Source organism: Balaenoptera physalus, assembly GCF_965194825.1.
Source record: "Balaenoptera physalus genome assembly, chromosome: 5".
Taxonomy (NCBI): domain Eukaryota; kingdom Metazoa; phylum Chordata; class Mammalia; order Artiodactyla; family Balaenopteridae; genus Balaenoptera; species Balaenoptera physalus.
In genome coordinates this window covers 146,411,340-146,439,194 of record NC_138884.1, presented here as the reverse complement: position 1 = coordinate 146,439,194, position 27,855 = coordinate 146,411,340, and the positions used below count along the sequence as shown (strand labels likewise).

Below are 27,855 nucleotides of genomic sequence, written 5' to 3'. Positions count from 1 at the left end.
AACCAGCCCAACACCCTGTGCTGTCGCCCTGGGGCTCGCGGCCTGCGGCCTGTGGCCCCCAGGCCTCCGTGTGCCCTCGAGGGGACCCCAGCCCACGGTGCTGCAGTCAGCCCAGGCCTGCTCACCCCGGCTGGCGGTGCTCCTGGCCGGGCCCCCGGACTTCCCGAGCGAGGGGCCGGAGGGGCCGGGCACGTGGCAGGTCTGCTCTGGCCATGGTGACGGGTCAGAGCAGGAGGTCCTGGCGCGGGCAGGCCTGGTCTCCTCCACCTGTCCCAGACCCGGGCGTGTCCCAGACCCGCGCGCTGGCTTGGAGACAGAGAGAAGCGCATGCGTGCCAGGGGAGGGGAGGGAAGGCAGCTACACCTGCCCGCCACCAGTCGGTGGAGAGAGGGACCAGCTCAGGGCCACACGGCTGGCCGAGGTCACTTCGCAGCTTCTCAGCTGGGCAACAAGAAGCGGGGAGGAAGGGGCCCTGCTCAGGTAGGCCGGCCTCTTCCTTCGAGAGGCCCAGCAGTCAGCGTGCCGTCCTCTGCCCCCTCCCCAGTCCCCCTCTGCGACCGAGGCTGGGGTTCAGGGGAGCCAGAGCCTGTTGGGATGGCAGGCCAGAGGGTGGGGCCTCCTCTGTCCCTCCCACACAGGCCTTCCCAGCTCTGGGTCCCCGGGACTGTGACATGAAGTGGCCAGACCAGTGTGAGCTGCAGCCGGCCACGTGCCTGTCCCCCAGGGAGACAAGTGTTGGCCGGGTCCCAGCTGGCGCTCTGCCGCAAGGTCAGGGCCCTCCTGCCACCCTGGCTCCGCTCCGATGGGCACACTTGGTTCTGCTGCTGCCCCAGCCCCCGCCAGGAGGGACAGTATGATCTCGTGAGGGTGACAAGGTAGGACTGAGCAGGCCACCTGATGGCCACGTGACCGTGGTGAGCGCCCAGGGGCACAGGCCTCTGCAGGGCCTGACCCTGAGCCCAGGGCTTTGCTGCCACTGGCTGAAGGGAGGGGAGGGGAGGAAGCGAGGGGCAGCCTGCAGAAGCTGTGATCTTCCTGAGTCACAGGGCTGGGCACGGCAGCTTCCGGGAGGAGCCTTGACGCTCACTCTAGCCCGTGCGGCTGCGCTGTTTCATCTCCACAGCCAACCCTGATGAGAGGTCCTGTCGTGATCTCCACTGACAGCCGAGGGCACCGGGGTGTGGACACTAGCCCAGGAGCGCACGGCCAGCGGGTGGCAGAGCCAGGACTCACCGCCCCCGCCCCCCCCTCCCCCGGCATCCTGACTCAGTCTGGACTCCTGGAGATGACGCCCTTACGATTACGAAACTCACGAGGACTAGAAAGAGACGGCGGGGCAGAGGCAGCTGCTCAACATCTCCCCCCGCCCCCCCCCAGCACACTTTTCATAGTGGCATTTTGGCCAGATGGAGGCTTTGGGATGGGCTCCACCGTTCACGAGGCGTGAGACCTAGGCGGGTGGTTAACTTCCCCCCGTGTATGCTTTCTCACCCGTAAAGTGGGGCAGTCGTACCTAGCCCACGGCGTTGAGAATGAACACCGAAGACCGTCTGCGAGAACGCCCGGCACGTGCTCAGCTGGTCCTGGTGACGCCGACCCCGCCCGCGTGCCAGGAGCTGCTGTCAGCTCACGGAGGGAACTGTCCCTGAGAAATGCTGTTAACTACCCGCCAGCGACGAAAGGCCAGCGGCGGGCTCCGAAGCAGAGGCTCGGGTGCTGGTCTCCGTGCTGGCAAGAGCCCAGCCTGGGAGGCCGTCCACCAGCTGCTCCCGAGAGAAGCCGGGGCGGGGCCCTCCTCCTCCTCCTCGGCTGCTGTGCAGCCGCCAGCCTCCCAGGCCTGCTCACAGCCACTTCACCCACGGGCCCAGGGCCGCCGGGACGGCGTCTGCAGTGGCAGAAGGGGCAAGCCCGACACCTTAGGGACACCTAAGCAGGGGCCTTCACGGCCCTTCGCTGTTCACTCGGCTGCGACGCCACAGTTCCTGGGGACAGTAACAGGCCAGGGCCCCGCCTCCAGCCGCTGTGCACAGGGCAGCCCCGTTTCAGTCCAGCTCGACACCCCACCCTGCTTCTGCGGGTGAGGGCACTTGTGAAGCAGTTAACGCTCGCAGGTCTTCAAAGAGCCACGACGACAGGTGGGGCCAATGGTCGGCGTGGCCACGAGGCGCACACCCGTGCAAGGAGCTGACGGACGGGAGAGGTCCTGGACGCGGCAGCGGAGGGCACACTCCTGTGACGTCTCCTGTCGCGCCCGCACACGGGGCCGCCCCGCCAGCCTCCGGTCCTGCCTCAGTGCCTCCGGCAGGGCGGCCGGCTGCCACCACACCACCCAGCGGGGCGCCGCGGCCAGACCAAGGAAGACGGAGTTCGGCCAGTTCAGCCAGCGAGGATGCAGACGCATCCCGGGATGACGCCCACCCGCTGCTCAGCCACGAGCGAACGCTCGGGGGCTTGCTGGGCACGAGGCGCTGCTTTAAGTGCTCAGCCCTGGGGTTCCCTTTACAGATGTCACCTCCAGTCGGGTTGGGGAAGGATTTCACAGATGACGGTGTCGAGGCGGCCGCTCAGCTAGCTGGGAGAAGTGAAGCTGACTCCTTCAGCTTTGGTCTTTGTCTGCAAGATGCATGCTCCAGAGATTTGCTCTACCTAACGCGGGAGAATATTTTTTTACTCTTAAGATGGAGAAGGCATTTAAAAACGTGCCTACACATCCCAGAAACCAGAAAGAAAAAGATGGGGAGAACACAATTCGAATCCTCCTGTAGAAACCCACCTCTCCGTGCTGACGAAAGGCAAGTATTCAGCTTACGGATGGTTGAGAAAAAGGATGTCTAAGCTTTCTGAGGTTGACCGCGGGTAACTGAAACCCTGGAAAGTAAAACCATGGTAAGGGTGGGCGGCGGCTGTACATGAATCTATACATGTGATAAAATGGCACAGAATTATACATACATATTTTATCAACACATATTTCCTGAGTTTGATATTGTACAGTAGTTATGGAAGATGTAGACATGGGGCAAACAGTGAAGGGTTCATGAGCCCTCTCTGTAGTATCTTTGAAATTTCCTGTGAATCCGTAATTATTTTTAAATAAACTATTTTTAAAAGTCAAAAAAAAAAAAAAAAGGATGTCTAAGCTCATGCACAGGTCTCAAGGACCTTGTGTCGGTGTGACGTGGGCGACACCACCGCACCGGCAGCAGGCATCCCACGGGCTGGAACTGCCCTTCCGCAGCCATCGTCCAAGGAGACCCATGTTTAAGGACGTCCACAGAAATGCTATTTAGAATACTGAACAAACACGAAAGGAACATTCTAAATGTTGATCCACGGACTTCCCTGGTGGCGCAGTGGTTAATAATCCACCTGCCAATGCAGGGGACACGGGTTCGATCCCCGGTCCGGGAAGATCCCACATGCCGCGTAGCAACTAAGCCCGTGCGCCACAACTACTGAGCCTGTGCCCTAGAGCCCACGAGCCACAACTACTGAAGCCCACGCGCTCTAGGGGCCGCGTGCCTCAACTACTGAAGCCCACATGCCTAGAGCCCGTGCTCCACAACAAGAGAAGCCACCGCAACAAGAAGCCCGCACACTGCAACAAAGAGTAGCCCCCGCTCACCACAACTAGAGAAAAGCCCCCGCACAGCAACGAAGACCCAGCGCAGCCAAAAAAAAAGTTGATCCACAAGGAACCTGTTAAATTCATATAACAGAATCATACAGCTATAAAAATGACGCAGATCTATCATTACTGACATGAAAAGATGTCTAAGAAAAAAACCTATTTCTGAAGTTACAGAAGGGCAAATATAGTACAACCCTTCAATGTAAACTTCTCTCTATATATATCCATATATACACTCAGCTGTCTAGAATGGTGTTTTGCACAAATGTTAGAAAGCTACCCTCTCAGGGTGATGGAGGTACAGATGAATTTTCCTTTATACTTCTTTAATAATACATTGATTTCTTTCTTACAATGTACAGTGATCATGTTAATATACATACATGGAATTTTTTTTTTTTCCAGAACAGAAAGATTAAGCTTTGTCTACCATCACAAGACAAAAACGGTGTGTTCTTTGCAAGGTTCAGGCAGTAGTTCCTAGGGGTGGGGATGGGGGGGTGTGGACTCTTTTCTCAGCAGGCCCCACCCATTTTCTTCTCCAGCAAAGCAGACGCCAGCACTTTCTGCAACGCGTATAGGAAGAGCTAAATAACCTTCTTCTGGGATGATGTGACCTGGGCACACATAATTAAGAGGAGGCTGGGGTTCTTTATAAAAGAATCTTTGCTACGATAAATAAAGACAACCAACTTTTTTTTTAGATCTTTTATTTGGTGTTAACTCCACAAGAAAACAAAAAACCAGTTACTCTGGTGTACGTGAAATCAGAACAATACAACCACGGGGAAAAAAATAGCCCAGGAATGGAAAACTGATACTTCAGTGCTATGGATATGCAATGCGCTTCATACCACAGTGCGTTTCAGCGTTTTGCCAACTTTTTAAAAAATGCTTTTTCTTTGTGATCATCCATTTACAAAACTGAAAACCATACTTTCAGCTCTGTCGCTGAAAGCCTCTGGGCTTCAGCCAGTTAGCTATGAAAACAAATAAATACATAATCTGTTAATCCCCTTGCCCGCTTATAATCCATTCCCATTCCCCCGTGGAAGGTGCAATGTCTTCCCACTAGCGTGTAAGGAAGTCTACACCTTGACCACCTGGAGCCCTTTCGTGATAAAAAGCAGCTGTCCAAAATCAACTGAGCTAAAGGTTGTGTCTGAAATATATTTATTTGGTCTCGGCTACATAAGCAACGATCTCTAGGATGATCGTCACTGTAGTGATTTTAGGAATTTACAACTTCCAATTCTTTTTTGCCTTTGCTGTTAAATTATATTTCAGTGCAGATGCTAATCAATTTTTAGGAAGCTCTGGAAGAAAGAAAAATACATATAACCTTATAAAGTCTGTAAATAAATAACAGCAACATAAAACCTTACACGCGCACACACGCACACACACACAAACCCACTTTAAAGTGTCAAAGATGTGCTGTATAAAAACAAACCCTGACATGTGGTGAGACCAAACCCAACGGCCCATCAGGTTTCCCACGGTGAGGACAGACAGCGCCGGGGAGGACTCCACAGCCCTGGATGGAGTTGTCTGTGTCATCAATTAAGAAAAAGGCAACAAAACCCAATGCTCGAAGCAAATCATGTATTTCTCAGCCAGTTCAGCTCCCAGCTAGTAAATTATGTGTTTACTGCCTGCCAAAATAGTGGTGAAGGTGTCTCACCCATATTAGACTTCCTGATGTTAGACATGCTAAATTGATGTCACACATTGTTTTTTTTTTAAAAAAAAAACAATGAGTTGGTTAAAAAAGAAAAACAATTTTAAACGTTTAGGTTTTGCAAATGTTGCTCCTTCTAACTTCAACCTGTTGCATGGCAGCGTGAAAGCTCAAGGAAGCGACCGTCACGAATGGACGGGACTGGATGAGAGGGACTGACCCCTGGGTTCCCAAGTGACACGGGAAAGCGGGTCCCATGAAGCAATCACACAGGTATGGGAGAAATCAGTACTCTACCCTCCGACCCGCCACACACAGAACTTGCCCAGAACATTCTCTCAAACACAAAATGAGATCTAAGCTATACTAAGTCACAGCCACAAGAGCAGCCAGCTGTAGCAGCCAAGGTCTCTTTGGGGTGCTGGGATGGCCTTTATTGCGTGCCAAACGTTTACAGTCTCAAGTTCTGGGGGCTTCGATTCAGTATCGGTCACCAGAAAAATCTCATCTGCAACTAAGGTCCTCATCGAGTACTGTAAGACTCACCGCAAATAACCCTGAGCGGTGCCTGGGGGAAAGGTAACTGCAGCGTTAAGAGCAGGTCGGGGGTGCGCTCTCACCCCGCTTGGCCTCAAACGCTACCCCGTACCTCAAAGCCTTGGCTGCCTCAGGTGGCAAGAAAGTCACAAACCATGGTATTGTCCATGATACTCTAGGGGGAAAATCCTAAGAGAGAAAACACAGTATTTTGTAAGTCTCTAAAAGCACACCCTTGTGGTTCCTACTTTAAATGTACATGAGATTTTACTGAATGAAGACCGGGGATGAGTCACCCGTGCTGCCCTCTTGCCTTCAGAAAGGCACTGATCCACCGCAGGGTAAGTATTCATATCCCAGTTCTTAGAGGACAAAGCCTAAATGTTCCAAAGCTAAAGTCTCTGGATAGCGGAGGTGGTTGCTGACACTGCGACGCTAGTAAGGTGACAGTGATGTGACTGCAGCTGGGAGGAAGGCGCTGCAGTGAAGGTGCAACAGGCAGTGATGCTTCTAAGACGAGCACATGCACACCCATTCTTGGTAGGACAACACATCTAGTCTATTTCAAATAGCCAAGAATTTAACAGCTTGAAAAAAAAAAATCTTCAACAGGATAGCTGTCCTCAACTCTAAAATAAGCAAGAAGAGAAAGATAATTACTGATCTGAACCAGTTAATTGAAGAAGAAACCTTAGAAACCTAAGTTGTTGTTTTAGATGAACAGGCCTCACAAAAGGGTACTTTTCGCTCACATATCAATTTTTAAAAATAATTTGTACTACTCTGCAGGTTTAGAGATGAGTTCGAGAAAAGAGCTCCTCCTCCCTGGGCTCCACCCACGCGCCTCCACCTTCCGAGCCCGTGTCCTCCGAGGCGGAGCTGGCACTGGAGTACATCTTTCTGCGGAAGCCGTTTGATTTTGCTCCAGAATTTCTCTCTCCTGTGCACCTTGCTTCATAAACAGAAGACACCTAAGATGAAAGGAACAATTTTCAACAGGTCAAAAGCCAGATATTTTTTCAAAAGGGCTATGTGAGACACTCTATGTATGCAGAGATTAAAAAACAAATTGTTGATGTTTTCCAGTGGAGAGTTACAAAAATCTCAAGAGTTTTCCTGTTTGAAAGCAAAACAAACAAGCTTTCCTCCCTGATCTATACACGATCTCAAACCCTAATTCTCCATGTTCAGCCCCTTGGACAAAACGCTGCCGACGTCAGGGCTGGGTGGAAACGAGTCTTTGAGCGGGGGCTCCACCGGGAGGACGGCACGGCCTCGCCCTGCCGGGGCTCACGTTCCAGGGGAGAGGGCAGCAAGCAGCCCGACCAGCACAGCTTCCCGGCTTCCTGCTGCGCTGACCAGCTGGGGGTGCGGCCGACGGGGCTCTCCAGATAGGAGCGGGGGCGGGGGTGGGGTGGGGGGCGGTTCTTCTGACGAGGGGCATCCTCGCCCGGAGGCCGAGAAGCAAGCTGCGCCACAGAAACAGCCGGAGCTGGCTTGGGACTTCGGGGCTGTGCTTCTGAATTGAGGGTCCATAGGTATATGGTACCTTTTGGGGATACTTCTGGCTGTGTGGGACTCTCCGCCACCCACAAGATGGTTAGTTAGCATCTCTGGCCCTCAGGACACCAAGTGCAAGTGGCAGTCCCTCCCGTCATAATACCTGGTGGTGCTTCCCTGCACAGTAATTAGCAACGTCACCCTCCCCGCAGCAGTGACCAGTAATTCTTCCCCCTCCCCAAAGTGACAAGCAACGCCTCTCTAGTCACCCCCAGTGAATAACAGTAAATAACAGTAAATCCCCCAAGTGAATCCCCACAGTGAATAACAGTAAATCCCCCAAGCAGCCGCCCCCCCCCACCACCATTTCCAGATGGCAGTACTGTCCCTGCTTGAGAGCCCCGGAGGAAGGAGGACAGAAAGACCACCACACTCCTGAGGAGGGGGCAGAGGACGCGGGATCAGAGAGGCAGGCGAGGGCAAACACACACGGCCTGGCAGGGAGTGCGCGAGGGCGAGAGGCCATGGCGCTCGGCAGCGGGAGTCGGACTCAGGGCTGAGGGTCATGGCTCAGGTCTGCACTTAGGCTGTGGCTGTGCAGATACACGTTCTGAATCTTTACGGGCCTTTAGTTTTCTCTTCTGCAAAATAACAGCACCTACCTCCCGGGGCGGCTGTGAGACTAAACGAAGTAACCCTCGCGAGGCTGTCCTGCCTCATGGTGTGGGGAGAAGGCTGGGGAGGGAAAGGTGGAAGCAGGAAGGCCAAGGCGAAGCCCATGGCAAAGCCCACGGCAGCGGTCCGCAGGGGGCGGTGATGCGGAGGAAGCGTGAACGATGGAGCCGGCTGAGAGGTGGGTGGTCAGGACGGGCACACAGACTGCGTGTGTAGGTGAGAGAAAGAGGAACGAAGAACGAGTTCTGGGTCTGGGGACTGACGCTGGGGGCTGGAACATCCACGGAGATGGAGAGACGCTGGGGGACGCCCCCAAACGTCTGCCTTGATGTGTTCGGTCTGACAGGTCCACGGACACCAAGACCACAGGGCGCTTTGGGAGCAATTTCTCACGAGACTTCAACTGACAATGACAATCACACTGAGAAGCCACAGAAGCTCCCTTCGACTCATTCACCTGCCTGCCTCCCCGGGCGAGGCACAGGTCCTGTCCCTGCCCCCGGGAGCTCACAGGCCGGTTGCGGGGCGGGCGAGCAGAAAGTGCAGTCGGCTGAGGGGCAGGAATGAGCACCGGAAGGGCTCCCTTGTGGTGAACACTTTGATGGGGAAAAGGGCGCCCACCCAAGGAGTTTAAGGGGAGTGACAGGGTCAGATCTGCATGGAGAAACTCCCTCTGGCGGCAGTGTGACGGACAGACTGTACGGAGAGAGGGAAGCCTTGGCAGTAAGTGGGAGGTGATGCAGACCAAAGGGCCACAGACGAGAAAGGCCACATCCACAGAGCTTGGTGACAGGGAAAGGCAGTCACAGGGCTCCCAGACTTTGGGGGTTGTGGTGGCCATTTGTAAGTTAATAATAAGGAGGAGGACAGTCCACTTACCCTATTAAAATCTAACAGACGCTCTTCATTACTGGGCATTTCTTTAACATCTGGATATTCTTCTATACCATTCTCTCCCTTGGCATTTGTATAACATTCTTAATCATTTTGAATGGAGAAGGGAAAAGAGGGAAAGGGGGGGAAATTTCATTAAGACACAGTTAAACGAAACATACATTCTTGTTTCATTTTTCAATGAAAAGTCAGATCAATTAGGTCTACAGCCCTTTGGAGATTTTAAGAAGTCACTAAAAGCAGACATGTTCAGCATCAGCCAGATAGGTGTGTACGAGGAAAATGTTAGGCCAATTTAAAAATTCTTCTAACAAATTGTTTATAGAGTTAAAAAAAAAAACAAAAAACAAAAACACAGGCCAGCATAATCATACATTCTTGTTATCCCACCATGAGACATTCATTCAACAAATACGTACTCACACCTCTAAGTGACAGGCCCTGGGAACACAGGATAAAAAGACCAGCCAGGTCCGAGCTCTCAAGCGCGTACGTGGTGTGGAGGGGGACAGATGATGCACCACGCGTATGTTCACAGAACAAGTGAGCAAAGGGATTTCAGACAAGAGGGGGCGCAACGGAGAAGACAAAGCAGGGCAACATCCTCTGTTCTTCCTCAGCTCAGCAGCAAACTAAGCCACCTGTGGAACAGGGCGGAGGAAGGGGGCTAGCGTTCCGACTGGGTAAGCGGCTCTCGGAAGGGGACAGGACTGTGAGCTGGAATTGGAAGGAAGCAGGTAAATCACTTAGTCTGATGCTCCTCAACCCTGCCTTCGCATTCAAACCACCTGGGGAGCTTTAAGAAAAGTCTGGAAGCCCAGGCCTGCACCTGAGATTCTGACTGACTTGGTCTGGGTATGAGCACTTTCTGAGAAGCTCCCAGGTGAGTCTGAAGCACAGCCAGGGCTGATGCCCACCGGCCTTAACCTACACTGGCCCCCCAATCATGTTAACTCCATGAAAGGGTGTCAGCATTCCAGCAGTTACTGCGAGGTGCTTGATGAGCTGGCACGCCACCCCACGCGTCACAGCAGCGGCAGGGCCAGCTCGATGACCATGGGCCCTCCTGCCATCATCGCGGGCGGGCAAGCCTGGGCCCTGCTTGGCCTCCCACAAAAGGCTGTACTCTCCGTGACCTTTAGTTCTGACAGCCTCAGGCCCTCAAACTTACTAGTGTAGGTTCATGAAAAAACCCAGGCTCTGGGATTAGACAGACGTCAGTTGATTCCTGATGATGCTACTTACTTGTGATGTAATTTGGAGCAAATTATTGAACCTCTTGGAGCCCCAGTTCTCTCATCTCTAAAACAGGATCACCATTTGCCCTCACAGATTTCTGGGCAAGTTCAGAGATCACCTGTGTGCAGCCTCAAGTTCGGGCTGGCACACTAACACCTTCCACAGCTGCTACTAACGAAAGCCCTGGGCTTGGGGCCGGCCCGCCGCAGGACAGCTGGGGAGGACGCCCTGCTCTCCCACGAGGCAGGGGACCCCTCACCCTCACCCATTCTGGGCCGTCATCTTTTTCTCAGCTCGCCTACCAAGCTCTCATCATCCCCGCGCCCCACCGCGTTTGGTCACCACTCGTACGAGGTGGGGAAGGTAACCATTTCCTTGGCTCGGATATGCCCACAGATGGAGCGGATCCCCCCCCACTATTACCTATACTGTTTCCCTGCAGGGCTCTCGCTTTAAGACTCAAATAACACAAACACTTTTCTAAGTGAGCTTTCCAAATGTTTTGAATCCAGTGTATGACCTCTGGAGACGGACGCGTGGGACAGACGTGTGGGACAGACTGTGGCACACAGTCTGCAAGGCCCTTGTGGTCGGACTCCCTGCTGCCCGCCTGACCTGCCCCTCCCCCGCCAGCCCCACGTGCCAGGCACACAGGGGCCACAGCGCGTGCACTCCTGCTCCTGCCTGGACCTTGCCCCAGCCGTCAGGAGCTTGTGTCCTGATTCCCTCAGGTCCTGCTCAGAGGTGAGCTGATGAGGAGGGCAGGGACGACGGCTCTGCGTCCCCAGCCCCTAGAACAGTGCCTGGCATGAGGCAAGCGTGCACGAAATATGTGCGGAGTGGGTGTGTGTGTGGGCACACAGCAGGGCGGGGGCTGGGCCTTCGTGCCGACGGGCCCCTCGCTGCCCCTGCTCCGGGGCCACACTGCCTCCTCCTCCTTTGGGGCCTCCATCTCCTGACTCACAGGAAAAAGGGACAATCCTCCTTGCCCTCCTTCTCAGGGAGGCTGGAGCTCCCAGGTCAGACTCAGAGCTGCACAGGCTTCTCAGTAATCATCAGCGACGTCAGAGGCTTCAGGAGCGGGGACGAGCGTCGGCAGTCACGGCTGCTGAGTGGGTGAGAAGGCCGCCTGCTTCCCGGCTGAGCTTCTCCCGAGACTATGCCCCCACCCCACAGGCCGAAAGCACCACACTTCATGACGGCAACCGTGCAAGGATTTAACTCACGGTCGTGAGTTCAAGGTCATTCAAAAACCTGGTCACCACACTTATCCACTGAGAGTTTCCCTGCACGCCACTCCACAATTTATAAAAAGCTGAATGGACTGATGACCACATACAGCACCTACAAGGCACTGTACAGATAACCACGGACCTGGAGCTGAGAGCTGAAGCGCATTCCTCACTAACAACAGAAAACCGGATGGAGGCTGCGGAGACAGCCCGTGACACAGTGACGGAGCACCAACTCAGTGTGCTCGGAAGTCACCCCAAGCCGTCCCCCACCCCGGCCCTGCCTGCTCTGCCACCGCGTCCCTCCTTCCTTCTGGGTCCTTCCTGCGTGTGGGTGTCCTCTTGTTGCACTGCTCCAGGGTCCCCGGCCCTCCCCACCTGCACTCCCATTAACTGCAGTTGGGACTCACTCAGCCAGTGCACCGGACTGGACTGAGGTCAAGGTCCGGTTTGCACTCCTATCACCCCGGTGTCTCTGGGGCACCAAGTGCAGACACCTGCTGTGGACAGCAAGCTTCTGGACTCAAGCCTGAGCTGCATGGCTAGTGCCTGATTCTGGGCATTCAACCGGAGACTTAGCCTCCTCATCTGAAAACCAGGCTTTCACGGGGTTTGTATAAAAAACTGAAAGCACCTCGTAAATCATGAAGAGCAACCCAAATACTAGCTAATGATGGAGGAACAGGCCTTTAATAAATGCTGTTATATAAAAAAGATGCTGAAAATAAAGACTCTGCTCTACGCTCCCCTTATGACCCTTTGGGAAGGAGGAAGGCAGGGCTGGGGAAGCCGTTTCTTGTGCCCACAGAACAGAGAGAAGCAAACAATCCCAGCCTTCCCCACAGTCGGCTGAGGCCAGGCTGTGAGGGCAGGCCAGCGCAGGCGTCTGGAGCCCCCAGCGTGTGCAAGGCCCCGCGGGCAGTCAGGAACGTCACTGCTCCAGGTTAACTACACATGAGCTGGGGAGACGACACACACGCGAACATGCAAATACTAACAGGAGACTGACCTGCCCCCAGGGCTCTGACCAGAGAGACCGCTGACGAAGTGCTGCAGCTGACAGCCCAGGGGACCACGGCGGTCTGCACAAGCTCAGAGTCTTGAGCTGACCACTCGGTCTGCCTCCTTAGTTCTCACTTCTCCCAACATTTCAGATCAGGATCTTTTTATAGCTTCTGAGTATGTCCACCTGGGAGGCTCACAGACTAAAATCATCTTCACCAAATCTGCTACTGCTCCGATGTCCCTCTCTACCCGGTCTCCCCTAACTCCCTCCTGCTGTTCACTACTCACAGAAAGTCACGCAGCAAACTCCGGCATCCTCCACAAAACCTCTCGATGCTGTTCTCTATGCCCCCACGAGTGCCTCAGTCCAGGCCTTTATCCTGTCACACCCAGATCACTGCAAGAGCCTAAGAACCCCAGCAGGGGCTCTTCAGTTTTTCAATTCCTTCCCCCCTCCATTCTGCTGCTAGAACTGTTTTAAAAAACACACCTGACCTGATACCCTCCAACGTGAACTCCTTTAAGCGGCCCTCTCTTCCTGCCTGTTCAACTCCGCCTAACTCAGCGGAGCTCCCGAACCTCCAACCTCCGCGCCAACTCACCGCCCCATCCCCGCCCCCCGCCTCTCTCCAGCCTCAGCTACGACCCAGCTGGGCCCAGTGGGTCCCTGTCCCCCGGCCCGACTTGCTGCAGACCCTCGGACTTGGCTCAGGCCGCTCCTGTCACGGGGACTACCTCTCCCCAGCCCTCCCACAGGGGCCCTTCCCGCAGGCCCCCCCGAGCCGAGGACTCCCCGCTCCACCTCGCACGGGGAGCAGGCACGGAGCCGTCAGGGCCGGTGCTACTCCTGTGCGTTTCCACGCCCCGCCCCGCCAGGCTGTGATGGGCCTTAGAGCAGGGTCCAGTCCTCGTGCATCTCTGCGCCCCCAGTGCCTGACAAACGCTGGCCACACAGAATGTTTTTGGACTGATTTTTACAGCAAAAGAATTTACTGCTCTTAATGAATTAGAAGTCTGAGTGGATGAATGAATGACCTAATGCAGGTCTTCTTACCTTCACATTCTGAGGCAGGAAAAAGAGGAGAGTACAAGGCTTTTTCCCACCAGGTCTGTTTTTCTTGACTTCTATTTATTCCTTGTACATCAGTGTTCAATACAGGAAACTGTTTAGATTAAACCAAATATAGACAAAGTTCACAAACTTCCAAAATAAAGGGGAAAAAATTCAAACGTTATTAACTGTGGACTACAAACCCAGGATTTTTGAACTGGTGAGGGTTTTTTTGGTTTTTTGTTTTTACCGTTCTAGACAAAGTGAATACAAAAAGCCAATGTGTTCATAGCATATAAAGGAAGTTTTTCTTAAAAAGCACTTATATTGGAAATGGAATAAAAAGTCTTTTTAAAAAACACAACAAAACTCTGACAAGGCAAAAACATAAGGAAACAGCCTCAAATAAGGCAAGTTTTTAGATTCTGGAAGTACAGAGATAACGGGGTGGCTCGTGTGAGGGGCTCGAGAGAAAGTAAGGAGGACCCTCTTCTCCTTCACACACTCAGGCAGGAGGGCGTCAAAGAAGAAATGGGACAGAGGAAGTTTTATAGGCAAAGTTACCAACCTAATGTCTTTATAACAATTATCTGCTTCGATGAGAACCAGAAGGAAGTTGAGACTAAAACCAAGTAATAAAACTGATAGTAATTCAAATTCAAAACAGGAAACAGACATCGAAATGAGAGGAGGGCAGGACTCCTGAGACCAGGAGTGACCCCGTACTCCGTGCACACCCACGGCCCTGGCAGAGGGGAAGGCGCCCACGCCCACCCTCCGCTGGTGGAGCGCTCACGTCCCAGCTGGACGCGCCCACCTGCCTGGGCAGCAAGGACTAGATGCAGTGTGGCTGTCATGCGTGATCAAGGAGCGTCCTCGGGAGCGGTCGTCAGGAGGCGTGGCCGGGGCAGCCACCCCGGGGACATCCTGGTGTGCTGGGGGTCTTCCCTGCTGCTTCCTCACTGTGCCTGACAACAGGCCCTCCCAGGGTAAGTAAGGCCTGCTTTGGGCATCTCTGTAACTCCCATCACCCATCCCAGTCTCAACAAGTCCCTGCCCGATGCATACGACCTGTAAACACTGCATACACCTTTGTTTTAGAAGACGAACATGTAACATGTTCAAGTTTAAAACCTGAACTGTTTTAGCAACTGATGATCTTCAATTCTCTAATAGGATTTTGTTACTCTCCTAAACAAAGTAAATTATTTTACTTTATCAAAAACTTTTTGATTCAGTAATGTGTGATTTTTATTACTTACTAAATGGGAAATATATTTCAAATTCTGATTTTCATTTAACTTTTCAGAAATACCCCTCAATTAGAAACTGAAGAATTTCTGCTGTCTATCCAGAGCGGTCAGTTAACCTTCACCGTTTTCTCGTGCAGAGTATTCTAACGATAAAAATTAGTAAACCTATTAGATAAACAGATACCAAGGGCAACAGCGACAACAAGGCCAGGGTTAACGCAAATGAAGCCAGCAACATGCCAGGTCTGCAGTTAATGCAAGGTTGATTCCTGCATCTGGCACATAATTCACAGCACTATAAGACCCTTCTGGAAAGGCTCTGCCTTCTCTCCAAGGCATACCTATCTGAGAACAGATTACTTGGTGTTATCCAGGAGGAGCAAGGATGGCTCCCTGGACAGAAGTCTCCCGATCATCCCCAAGGCACTATCGAAGAGAGATGGATTTGAAGGTAACAAGTTCCTATTTGAGAAAGAAAGTGTCTGGGGCAGGCTGTGGAAGGATCAGTGTTTTATTCATGTGAGTGCAGTCAGACTGCTTATCTTTAATCCTTTCTTGAGATTGTGTGAGTGAGGTAAAGAGTAAGAAAGGGGAGAGAATTCACTGGGACAGACAGGATGCGGTGGGGGAAGGCAGGCTGGAGGGGCCAAGGTGTAGCCGGGGGGCTGGGTCAGCATGAACAGGAGGAGGTGAGATACAGGCAGAACCAGACGGTGAGCGCAAGGGCAGCAAGCCCATCTTACTGATCTTCACACCTCCAGGAACAGGGCCTGGCACAAAGTAGATACTCCATGTCTGCTGGCCTCAAGAAAAGGTTCCCCCTGGCCAAAGTCCCTGATTATCTAGCACACCACTTTCTCTCTCCCTCCCCTGCTGAAATCACTGTTAGATCATGCCGTTTCTGGCACAGTTTTAGGATATTTTCTGCATTCTCCATTTGAATGTCAATTCCAACAGCAAGGACTATTTTTCCTGTTTCATGTTACACCGAATACATGGTCAATGAATATGCGTTATGACATCTTTCCACTTAGCTATTTCCAACTTCTAGGCTGCAAAAGATAACCAGGCTTTGCTTAAATAATGTCTGTTTAATGTATTAATTCAACTTCTGACTTGGTTGAGAACGAAAAGAATGAAGAAAGAATGGAAGAAATGGAAAACGGAACAGAACACAAGCTTGGATGATCCAGGCACACCTCTGCCTCAGCAGTGCTCTCCCGCTCCCTCCGGGTAGCTTCTTGGCTCACGTGCCACCTGGAAGCCTTTCTTCAGTTGTACCTTGGCAAGGAAGCCTGCCCTGACTCCACATTTATCATGGCAAACTCCTCCAAGTACTCCCATCCCACCACATCCCTTATCCGGCTCTTCTTTTCCACAGCATTGGGATTCTAACATACTGTGTAACTTCATATTGTTGATTGAATATACCTCCACAAACGCAGGGGTCTTTGTCTATTCCTTTATACCTAGCACCTAGAATAGCGCCCAGACATAGCAGGCTCTTAATAAATATTTAATGTATGAATGAAACAGTAAAAAAAAAAAAAAAAAAAAAAAAGAGAGAGAAGAACATGAACTTGATCCAGAAAGGCTTATCAGAAACGTCTTTAGCCACAGATGTAATACTCAGTAATTTTTTAGAAGGTGAAAGTTAGGTTAAGGCTCACTGCTTTAAATTCTCACTAGATAGTCCTAGTTCTGGTGAAGAGAAAGGTGAGTTCTGCTCTGGGAATAGAGCACTGAATAGTGCCCTCTGACACAGTCAGCTCTCAGTTATTTGCATCACAGAAGGAAAAGAAAGCCTCCTGTAATAAGCCTTGTTCTTTGGAAGAGGAGAGAAGAAATGTAAATGAAGAGATACCCTGTGCAACAGAGACCAGCAAGGGACGCTGCTGTCCTAAGTTTTCCTTTACTGACGGGAAGCGCCCCGTTCTGGAAGGAACTTGGGCTCTGCCCTTACACTGGGGTCTGGGGCAGGCATCCCACCCTCTGGGCCTACGTGTCCGCAGCCGCCACGGGGGGGAATAAGCCCACGGCGGCAAGTCACTACGGGCATTCAGTAGGGTAATGATGGCACAGCTGTGGGCACAGAGCCAGCACAGGGGGGCTGGGCCAGAGCACCCTCTGCTCATCCGAGCATTCCGACTCCCCTGGCACACTCCTGGCGGGAGGCCTCCTCTCCGGGCCTGGACTAGGAATTCCCGGAGACAGGGCGGGGCCTTCTACTGCTTCTCTGTGCCTTAAAGTGCACGACATGGAGGCAGCAATCAAGCAAGTGACACAGACAACGCTCTTGCCACCAACTCATGCACAAATAACGGGCACCCTGGCACACTCTGCTCCTCACCTTTTCGCTCCTACTTCAGCAGCCACGACCTAAATGTTGGCAGCTCCCCTGCACACGTGAGAAACTTCAAGCCTCTCTACCTTTGTGCGCGCTGTTGCTTCTGCCTGGAGCGTCCTGCCTCCTCCTTTCTGCCCTGGATGCTCAGGTGCGTGCAAAAGCCCTCCTCAACTCTCACGGGCCGGGTCGGTTCTCCTCCAGGACCCCACGGCACCCTATGCTCACCCTCCCCAAGCCACCCAAACAGCCTAAAAGATAAGGACCTGGCTAGGAAATTTTGGTACATCCATACAATGCAATAATATGCAGAAAATTAAAAAGGAAGGGTGATTATAATAAAGTGTCATCTCAGTTAAAAAAAAAAAAAGTAGGGCTTCCCTGGTGGCGCAGTGGTTGAGAATCCGCCTGCCAATGCAGGGGACACGGACGGGTTCGAGCCCTGGTCTGGGAAGATCCCACATGCCGCGGAGCAACTAGGCCCGTGAGCCACAATTACTGAGCCTGCGCGCCTGGAGCCTGTGCTCCACAAGAGAGGCCGCGACAGTGAGAGGCCCACGCACCGTGATGAAGAGTGGCCCCCGCTTGCCGCAACTAGAGAAAGCCCTCGCACAGAAAAGAAGACCCAACACAGCCAAAATAAATAAATAAATAAAAAAGTAGGAGGAAACATACGTGAACAGGTATTTGCTTCTCCAAGCACACAGTATCCTCGGAGGATACGCAGCAGGCCTCACACTCACGGCTGCCGCTGGGGAGGGACCCGTGCACTGTGTACATACCCTCCTGTAACTCCTGAATTGGAACCCCGGAGTGAATTACCTACGTCAAGGAAAAGAAGTGATCTGTTTGCCAACTGGTCTTCAGGACTAGACTGAACTCTCCCAGGGCAAGGACAGTGTCTTGTTCATCCAGGTCACTTACCTTAGCGACGGGCACAGAACATGTAAATGTTTAATAAATGTTTGCTGAATTGAACGCAACTAAATTTTTGGAAAGGATCATAATTCATGTTCCTCGGAACCAATGCTATTAGAAATCCTACCTTCTAGACCACTTGCTCTGAAACAGATTGGCAGCTAGTGACTTTTAAAACAGAGCTTTGCCCTCTGTAAAGACTGCCCTCCCTCAGGAAAGGAGGGGAAGAAGACCCCGGCAGGAGCTCCCCAAGACCGACAGGCAGTGTGAGGGAGTGAAAAGGCACAGATCTGGCCCCAGCCTGTCCTTTCAGGCCACGCTCAACCTTTCTGTGCCTCAGATGAACCTCTGAAGTGAGCTCCCCCCCGGCTCTGAACTGTAAGCGATGCTGCTGAGAGAGCGGGGCTGTGAGGACCAATGACAGCTAGGACATCGGACACCCCCGTGTCCTCTGAGGACTTTACTGGCAGCCAAGACCTTTCAGGACAACACAAAATTCTGGTAACACATAAATACATCAACATGCTAGAAAGCTAAGGAATATGGTAATGGTATGATGCAGAATCTCGCTCCTTTCCTCTTTTTCTTTCTTCCCAATCTGGAACCAGGTGAAATACAAAGTACATAAAGGAATTTTTAAGGAAGAAAAGTGGGGCAATAAACAAACAGATAAAGCCTAACAACATTATTTTTTGTTGTTGTTCTGAGCAGTTCAGATTTCAGCGTTTCAGTGGGGTTCAACTCATGTCTAAACATCCCCAGGCCAGCTCATGGGAGCACTGATTCTCGAGTTGCCTTTGGGGCTTCCGACCATCACATGCACTCAGGTCCACACCTCAGCACCTAGCCGACAAATGAGTAAGGCATGACCTGTATCCATAAGGAGCTTATAATCTAATGAAGAAAGTACATCAGTGACTCATGAAAAAGGGCAAATGCAATTAAAAGAAGAGGCATAGAGCACATGAAAATTAAAAGAAGGGAGAAATGATTTCTGATGCAGGTGGGGATGCAGCAGGGGAGAGAAGAGGAATGAGGGATGCGTCAGTGGGGGACACGGGAGCTTGAGGGAGCCTCATGGTACCAGTGAGACTGAGCCATGTGAAGGGTGGTCAGAGTGTGCGGGGGGGACAGATGGGAGGAAGGGCGACACAGCTGCTCTCCAGCCACAGGTGGCCTGACTTCTAAACACCTCCAACTGTCTTCTTAAAAGCTGCCCCTGGAAAAAGGCCAGGCACTGCTGTATCAAATAATGGCTGCAAATGGGCAGAGCACTGTGCTTTTTTTGTGAAACAGGTTATTGCCTTAAGTGTTATCTCTTGTATACTCACTCAGTTTAGGAATAGTCAAACGGTACAATGACTCCCATTAACAAAGCTATTACTGTTAACCTCATTTGATAGGTTGCCCCATATCATTCATGTAACCTCAGGAATATGTACTTCGTATAAAGCAAAGTCCACCTGTATGGGTTCTGTAGAAGCTATTTTGTTGCATTTGGATTGTGGCTTAATTTTTACATGTACCACGATAAATTTTAGAGAATTCTATAGAGATGTAATTTATTTTACATGTAAAACATAAGTTTCAATAAGCTAATCAGTGTTTCAGAGACAATTAGACAGGCTTCCTATGTAAAGAAAGCTGCCACTTCTGAAGAGCAAAGGACCTTTTGAAGAGTAAACAGCGACTTCTGGATTCATCAATTTTTGAAAGCTGGAGCACTTACATGCCAGGCTTTGCTTTAAGCACAGTACGTGCACATTAAGACAACACAGAAACATCTCATATCCTGATTTATTTAAAAATATCTTTGCAGAGAATGTCTACTGTCTAGTTCAAATTTATGAATATCAAATCCACGTTAAGTCCTTCTGTAAAAATCATCAGAATGTTAAGTTTTAAGACATTTAAACTAAATTTCCAATAATTTAACCCTATCTTTCACTGTCTGAAATGACTGTTCTTTAGAATGAAAGTCTGATCAAATGCTTTTACCAAATACCAATACACACTGACACATACCTCTTCCAGCTGTCCTGAAGAAACTGGATTATCTTCGAAAGCAGGGAACTGACAACCTGCTTTGCAACTGCAAAAATTATTAATTTCTTCTTCACATTGTGCCATTATTTTACAATTTGCTTCTGAGCTTTCTAAATCGATTTCCAGAGACTCATTCAGGCTACATTCCAAACACTGATTCTGCTTTCCTACTGGCAGAATCCCAGCTGATTCCTCCTGGGAATCCAGTGATGTTTGAGCACTCTTTTCCATTCCAGATTTTTTTAACCTGGGAAGGAATTTTCCAGACTCAAGCTCTGATTTTCCATAGTAATGGCCTTCCTTCTCTGCATCTTCTTCCAGTGGTTTGAGATCTGCCTGTGGATCTTCAAATGCATCAACTTGAGAAGGAATGGGGATATTTGCTTCATCTTTTTCAGATTCAAATTCTGACTCACTTCCTCCTCCTGGGGACAGTTCAGATGCAGAAATAGGGCGAAAGTGAGTCCTAGGAGAGATCCGAATAGCCCTGTATTGTGTTCTGTCAACGCCACATATCCTGGGGTGGAGAACTTCACTGTCTGAATCAGAGCAGAGGATTGATTTCGGTTTAAAACTAGGACTGAAAGATGCAATCCCTTCGGGTTCAAATGAACATTCTACATGAAGAACTTGTGAAAATGGATTGCTTAAGTCAAAGGAAGAGAATGAATATTCAAGTCCAGGATCTTCAACTTGAAAGTTACCACAAGCTCCTAATAAGTCTTCATGGAAGATAAAAGAAAACCCCTTATTCAATCCATTTTCCCCACTCTTCGGCTGGTCATTCTGTTCAAATGACACGAAGGGTTTCCATAACTGCCTGTGACCAGGAGCAAAACTGTTTCCTGGGGTCATAAAGACATCTGTACCAGCTATTGTCACCACGTCAGAAGCTGCACACTGTAACAAACTTCCTTTTGTGTGACTGGGTGGTACTACTGCCCATTCCCCATCGCTATTAAAGGTTTTGAGCTCTCCATAAACTCCTCCGAGAATGAATGAGTTCTCTTTATCTTGGGCCACATCCCAAGGTTTAGAGGGGGTAGTGTAATCACCACCATCCACCTTTGATAGCTCACCAGAAACAAAAGCTCTTTTCTCTGGGTTCTCTTTCTGTCCCTCCCACAGACGATATTCGGATCTCTGCACAGCCTTATTAGGCTCCTGGAGGGGCTCCATTTTAGCTTCAGCGTCCAAACAGCAGCAGCAGTTATTTACATCTGTCGAAAACAACTCATCATCAATCCTTTCTACTTCCACCACAGCTACAGAATTTCTATCTGCCATCTTTGTCCAAATGTCTTTAATAACCCCTGAGCTGTAGCCATCTCCACGTGGGCTGCTTTCACTACATACTTGCGTAGTTTCAAAGGTTTTGTTTTCTGTTTTTTGTTCTAGCTGAATACCACAGACAGATTCTAGTTTAGATTTTTTTTGGAAAACTAATGTCGGAATTTCTCCTAAAGTTCTACTGTTTTGCTGGCAAGTTTCATCTTGCAAAAAATCTAGAAGTTCTTCATCTACATAATTTGACGAGACTCTAGGAACTACATAATTCATATCGTCTGCATTAAACTGTGTGGATTCTTCAAACTGAATGTTTAATGTCTCATTGTCTGAACGTGTTTCTTCTGAATGGGACCATGGACTACAAGTTCTTGTTGAAAGGTTAGAACAGTGTTCATTTTCTTCAAAGGCACTATTTTTGGTCCATATTAGTAATCTAGACTGTGTTTTTCCAAGCACATTAGCACTAGAATCTGTATTTTCATTTCCCAAGTTGAGTGTTTCAAAAGAAAATGGTAAAACAGAATTACTGCATTGCACTTCAAACACTGAAAAACAAGAGTTTATACCAGATCCTTCATTAATATCTGAGAAGAGCTCTTGATTGCCAGCAAGCAAATGCGGATTGAGCACTGTGCTGTCTAAAATCGGGGAGAGTCTAATTGGAGAATCTCCTCCAAAACTCTCTCCGTCGGCATCGCCAGAGCTGGATGAACAGCACTCCCAGAACTGAGCCAGACTGCCAAGGTCTTGCAGGAATAAGCCCTCAGCGCCCACAGAGCTGGTAGAATCTGTCCATATTGCACGTTCCCCTTGCAACTCCATTCCATCTAACACTATGCAACATTCTGCCTCAAAATCTGTTTTCTCTTTGCTTTTTTGTCGAATCATATTCAAAATCCGACTTTCTCCTTGCATTGTTTCTGAGGCACCAGGATCCAACATGGATTGGTCAATATCCACTTCATAGAAGTGCGTTAATTCTGATAGATGAATATCATCCAAGTATTTGTTGTCCTCCGGCAGAGAACAGAATGAGGTCCCAGTGAGGTCAATGTCCTCATTTATAACTGCAGGCATTTCTACAAAATGACCATCAATGAAAGTACCTGCTGCGAGGTATGTTTTATGAATATTATTGTTGCTGATACAAAGACCATGCACTGATTCAGACAATTCTTCTACTGCTTCTGAGGTCAGATCGCTTGTATCTTGCCTGTTTCGGTATGTGGTCTCTAGTTTACTTTTTCTGCTCAAAGGAACAAAATACTCAGCAATCGGTTCGGTATACCACAACGGCTCCTCTTTGTACTCTCTGTCGGTTCTGCTCTCCAGGTGCAGGTCTCTTCCTTCAGTGCTCCCGGCGTCTTTCCTGCCCATCTCCTTCAGCGGCCTTTTACCCCGCTTGCACAGCTGTTTGATGGAACCACTGCTGCTGCTGCTGCTTCCGGCATGCATGCTTCTTTCCGCCTTTTCGCCATGCTTCAGTGAAAGCCTGCTCTGCCCATTCCGCCCTTTTCTGTTTCGGATTTCTCGTGCCTTGTGTCTCACTTTCACACACTTCATGGATGCTTTTAACTCTCCCTGATTACCACTTGAGCTCGAGCCTCCTTCGCTGGAGCCGGAAGACCAGGAGCGAGGGCGCATCTTTCCTTCAGGCTTATGTCGGATTTGCTTTTTGTACAAAGCCGGCCTTTCTTCACCTGTGCCATTCCTAAATTTGTTCTCCTTCTCGTTTTGACTCTTGCTCTGGGTTTTCTCGTGCACGGTGGTGGGCATGTCGCTGCTTCTCTCCTTGATGAGCTCACCTTCGCTGTTGCAGTCCTTCGGGGAGGACGTGTCTGTGCTAGCTGGTGGGGCTGTGGACGATGAAGAAGAGCTAGGGTAAGAACAGACTGCAGACTTGTTCCACACAGTCAGGATTTCTTGCAGGCAAACTGGTTTCTCAGAAAGTGGTGGAAATGCTTCATAGTACCTGAAAAGCAAGTAGAGAATTCAAAAGTGGGCACTCAGATGTATCAGATATAGTAAAAACAACATCACCAATCGGAGAAATGGGATATTTCATTTCAATAGAGTCAGTGTTTACGTCACCCGTGAATGAGTAACTTTTTAAAAATTAATAATACCGTAAAATATACTTTATATTTAGTTCTATGGATCAAGCACCCTTACGTTCAGCAGTGAGAAAAGCACTATAGGAATATTTAGAAAATACGTTAAGTTGACTTTGATCTTTAAAATTTGGAATTTTCGTAAGTCACTAGTTACAAATTAATACAGGGGAAAGAACGTAATAGTTTGATACGAAATATCTGAATTTGAATCTCAGCTCAGTCACTTACTATGCTTGTGACTCTAAGCTAATCATGTAATGTCTTGGTCCCTTTCCTCACCTGTAAGATGGTGACACTATGACTTACCTCACAAGGCTGCTATGAGCACTGGAAACAGATGTAGGTGACAAGCTGGAGAGCAAAGCAGTCGAGAGCATGAGCTCTGAGCCGCACTCCCTGAGTCTGAATCCTCACTCTGCTATTTCCTAGCTGTGTGACCTTAGGCACGATCCTTAACCTCTCTGTGGCCTGGAAAACGGAGTAATTATAGTATCTATCTCACAGAGTTGTGAGGAGTAAAGGAATTAACATGCGAAATGAGTCAGAACGACACCTTCAGTGACTGTTGTTATCGAATCTTTTCTCAGGAGGCAAGTGCAATGCCCAGCATTAAGCAGACCCTCAGAAATGGCAGGTTTCTTGGAATTCAAGTGTTCAGAAAAGGGGATGCTGGTGAGGCCTAGAACAATCAGACAAAGCGGACCACAGCTGAGCCTTGACGTGCCAGATGCGCAGCGGTCTGGTGAGTATAACTGTGAGGCGTGGGAACCCGTGTGAGGACACGAAGATGCTGTGCCTCATTAGACCAGCAACCACTGGGAACCCAGGGCCGGAAAACCAGGGAGGCTGGCTTCAGAGGGCTTGAGAACAGGAAAGAAGCGTTTTCAGTTTGCTAGGAAACTGGTAGCCACTGAAGATTTCAGAGCAAGACAGACTGACAAAGGAAGACTCGAGAGTCAGGATGGCTACCAAAGTGGGGACTGTCATTCTGGAGGCAAGTCAAGGTCACACATGAAGTGATAAAAGGCCGGGTGTTCAAAGGGCCTATACTTGACTCTCCTTTTCAGTCTAGACCAGAGCTGTCCAACAGAAATATATTATGAGCTTCATAAATACTTTTTAATGTTCTAGGAATCCCATTAAATGCGAAAGAAGAAAGTGAAATTAATTCCAATAATATATTTTACATAACCAAATATATCCACATTATCATTTCACATGTAATCAACAGTAAAAACTATCAATATAGTGTTTTACATTCTTTTTAAATGAAGTCTTTGAACGTTGATGGGTATGACACACACGGCACCTCTCAATCTGAAACAGCCATGTCGCAAACGGCCAACAGCCGCACATGGCTACGGCTACCGTGCTGGACAGCACAGCAACACAACCAACTAGGTACTCTTTTTCCCTTCAGATTTAGAAGTTGACAAGATTCAAATAAAATGTATAATAAGGAAGTCTCCTTACAATGCAGTCAATTTAAATACGAACCATCTACAAAGAAAGACAGAAAAGCATCTTTAGGAAACAAGTCCAACAAGGTCAATGACTTGCCCAGTTCCCTCTGTAATCAGCAATGGGAACTTGGCTTCCTTGTGTATAAAACAAGGACAAGCCTAATTGCTTACAGCTGTCTCAAAGGACTGGCGTGAATTTCAAAAGTCCTATATGAATGGACCATAAATGGCCTTGTTTGCGTCATTCGTGAATTTCACAAATATTGATTCAATATGCGTGAAAAAGATAATAAGACCTCTTATTCACCTTTGAATTCTCAGCGTCAAGCACACAGTAAGTGCTCAATAAATTCCTGAGTTATAAAATATCAAACTAAATAGAATATGACAAACAAAAAACTGTAAACCATGTAGCAGTTATTAGTCTGATTTTAACAAATGCACGCTTTATTACTGAATACAATCTTACATACATTTCCACTTGATCCTTTGCTGTAGGGGATAATTCTGCCTCTGGAGAGGGAGACCCCTCTAACTTTTTGTGAATCTTCTCTTCTGTTATGAAACAAAAATTCAGAAAGATTTGTCTTATATTTAGTTAATAAATGCTCCTGTTTTTTTCTTAAGTAAATTTAATCAGAAATTACATAGGCTTTTGTGGCTTTAAAAGAATGCTACACCAGTTTATCTTTTTAATAAAAATCTATTTCTTCAGTGTGCCAGAGGGAACTCTCTGGCTAAACCACATTAACCTTGGCCTGAGAACGGAGAGAGGTTCACCTCATCACTGACAGAGGCTCTAGGGGCACTTAATTAAGAGACTGAAATTCCCTGGGTACTTACTAATTACACCAGAAGGAGAGAACACCTGTTTAGATTCCAAAAATATTTTCTCACAAAACTCTGCACTCACCGACTTCATACTGCCTCATCTTGACTAACACTAATCTGTAAAGAAAGTTATTACAGTTAGCTCTCTGTTACTTAACATCTAGGTGAGGGCTGGGTTTCAACTAAAATAGAAGCAGAGGGCTCTACTCTTAGCTTAGCTCATGATATTGCCCTCAGATTAGAACAAATAAATTGTGCCCTTATTAAAAAGAAGGCTCAAGGCTTGGTGGGCAGCAAAATGACCATGAAGAGGACATGTAAAATAAAGATCCTTAACTTTAATAGGTCACTCTTATTCTATGGGCTTGCAGGAAAGTTGAGAAAAGAAGCTCTGAGGGTTCACGAATCAAAATGACTTAATGAGCTTGTCAAGCCTGCCTTTCCAAGAACTTCAAGAGTCAAGGCAAAAGTTCCTTCCAAACCTAAAATAATTAGTTGACACCTTTGCAGGCCTTGATGTCAACAGGCAAATATTAACTTGGGGGGTGGGGGGGAGGAGAAGGATGGGAAAGATAAGAGATTATTGCTCCAGATCCCTGAGCTTCAGTTTGAAGACAAACACAATGAAACATCTCCTTTCCACGAGGGCACTTGTGGATTAAGTCATCCCTTTGAGGGCAGGGATCTATCGACCAGTGATGGCTATGGAATGACCCAGAAGCCACTCACAGCTAAAGACAGAGCGTGACACTGGCCTGGTGACACACTGAATACAAAGACATTGCTCCTGTTGCCTTTCCTTTCTGATCAATTCTAAGATCTGGTGACTCCACCCCCCTGTGCGTGGATAGCCCTTGGAGGCGGCACTCTCACCTTGCTGGCTCTGCAGGTCCTTCAGCCTGGAGCAGAGCTCCTCCACTAAAGTCTCGATACCAGAGCTCTGCGTGGGAACAGAAATGCACACAGTTTACTGCCAGGTATGTAAGAGTCAGGTATTTGTATACTTTTGTCTTAATATAAAAGCTTTACAAATCTTCCATGTTTCAAAAGAAACACATTATCAATATTTAAATGAACATAAGAGTTTAAAAACTATAGGTTTCTAGATTCAATTTAGTATACATATTTTACTAATAAAGTATATTCATCGGCACTTACTGATAAAATGTGAAAATACTAATGTACCTCCCAGAGAGGCTTCTGTCTTCCCAGGGATACAGCATCTTGCTCACGGGGGAGCCTAAGGACCTAAATGCCCATCTTACGGATAAAAGTCAGTCACTGTCAAAACCATTATTCAATATCTGTACGAGCAAGGGCTTGTACGAGACTCAATACAAATTAAAATCACAAAAATCTCCTTGTGATCCTCTGGGAGTACATGGTCTAAAGAAAACAGGTGACTTTTTTTTTTCTCTTAAAGTGAACACTCATGACTGGAACAAACAGAGCAGGTGGAAAACATATGTCATTACTGCAAGCGAATGTGAAAGCCTTACTTTAAGGGTCATGAATAGGGTATTAGCCTCTGTACAGAACTGGGGTAAAATTTAAGGAGAGTGCATGGAAGAGTCTGAAATTGGGAGAAAAAGAATAAGAGCCAAACTCTAAAGAAAAATGAATGATGGAAACAGGCATAAGCAAATCTTTTACTACGTAGACTTTTAAACTTTTAAAATTCTCTATTTCTCACAGGAGGAAAGAAAAATCTTTTATAAGGTACAAAAAAAGGGACCGTGTTATTTCCTAGGAACTTTTTACTTATTCAGTGGCTGAAAGCCCTATTTAAACTGGAATCGAGCCTCTCTAGGTGGTCACAACCCGAACAGACGCACAGGACTCGGCCTCCTGTCGTCCTCACAGGGCCTTGAGGGGCTAAAAATAGACGCTACCCCATTCACTTCACCCAAAATGACTCAGCAAAGTATTACAGATATCCTCAACACGAAACCGCAGTTACACAGTTTGAGCAGCAAGAAAGATTACAATGAAAACAGCTAATTGTAAACATTGATAGTTACAGTCTATCCACATCATATCACAGCTTTTAACAGGAGACAGGACAAAAGAAGAAAGGGAAATGGGCCAGAGGAGAGCTGTCCTTTCCTTAAAAACTCCTAAAAACCATGGCAGATATTAGTCATAAGCACA

At 48.9% G+C, this 27,855-nt stretch overlaps 1 protein-coding gene across 12 annotated transcripts in view; it reads right to left on the bottom strand.

Moving 5' to 3' along the window:
- Positions 1 to 27,855, bottom strand: part of KIAA0232 — a 100,942-nt gene that overhangs the window by 7,187 nt on the left and 65,900 nt on the right. For 5 of the 12 annotated variants that reach the window (XM_082462088.1, XM_082462096.1, XM_082462095.1 and 2 more), the window contains 7 exons: positions 26,578 to 26,644; positions 25,347 to 25,428; positions 19,986 to 23,268; positions 13,449 to 13,557; positions 8,904 to 9,001; positions 6,700 to 6,820; positions 1,514 to 6,478 (listed from right to left, as the gene is read on the bottom strand). In XM_082462088.1, coding sequence (XP_082318214.1) covers positions 6,414 to 6,478; positions 6,700 to 6,820; positions 8,904 to 9,001; positions 13,449 to 13,557; positions 19,986 to 23,268; positions 25,347 to 25,428; positions 26,578 to 26,644 — 3,825 coding nt within the window. In that variant the 3' untranslated portion in view covers positions 1,514 to 6,413. Of the gene's footprint in view, positions 1 to 125; positions 6,821 to 8,903; positions 9,002 to 13,448; positions 13,558 to 19,985; positions 23,269 to 25,346; positions 25,429 to 26,577; positions 26,645 to 27,855 lie in introns of those variants that run through there. The other 7 variants (XM_082462092.1, XM_082462093.1, XM_082462094.1 and 4 more) reach the window with 6 other exon arrangements.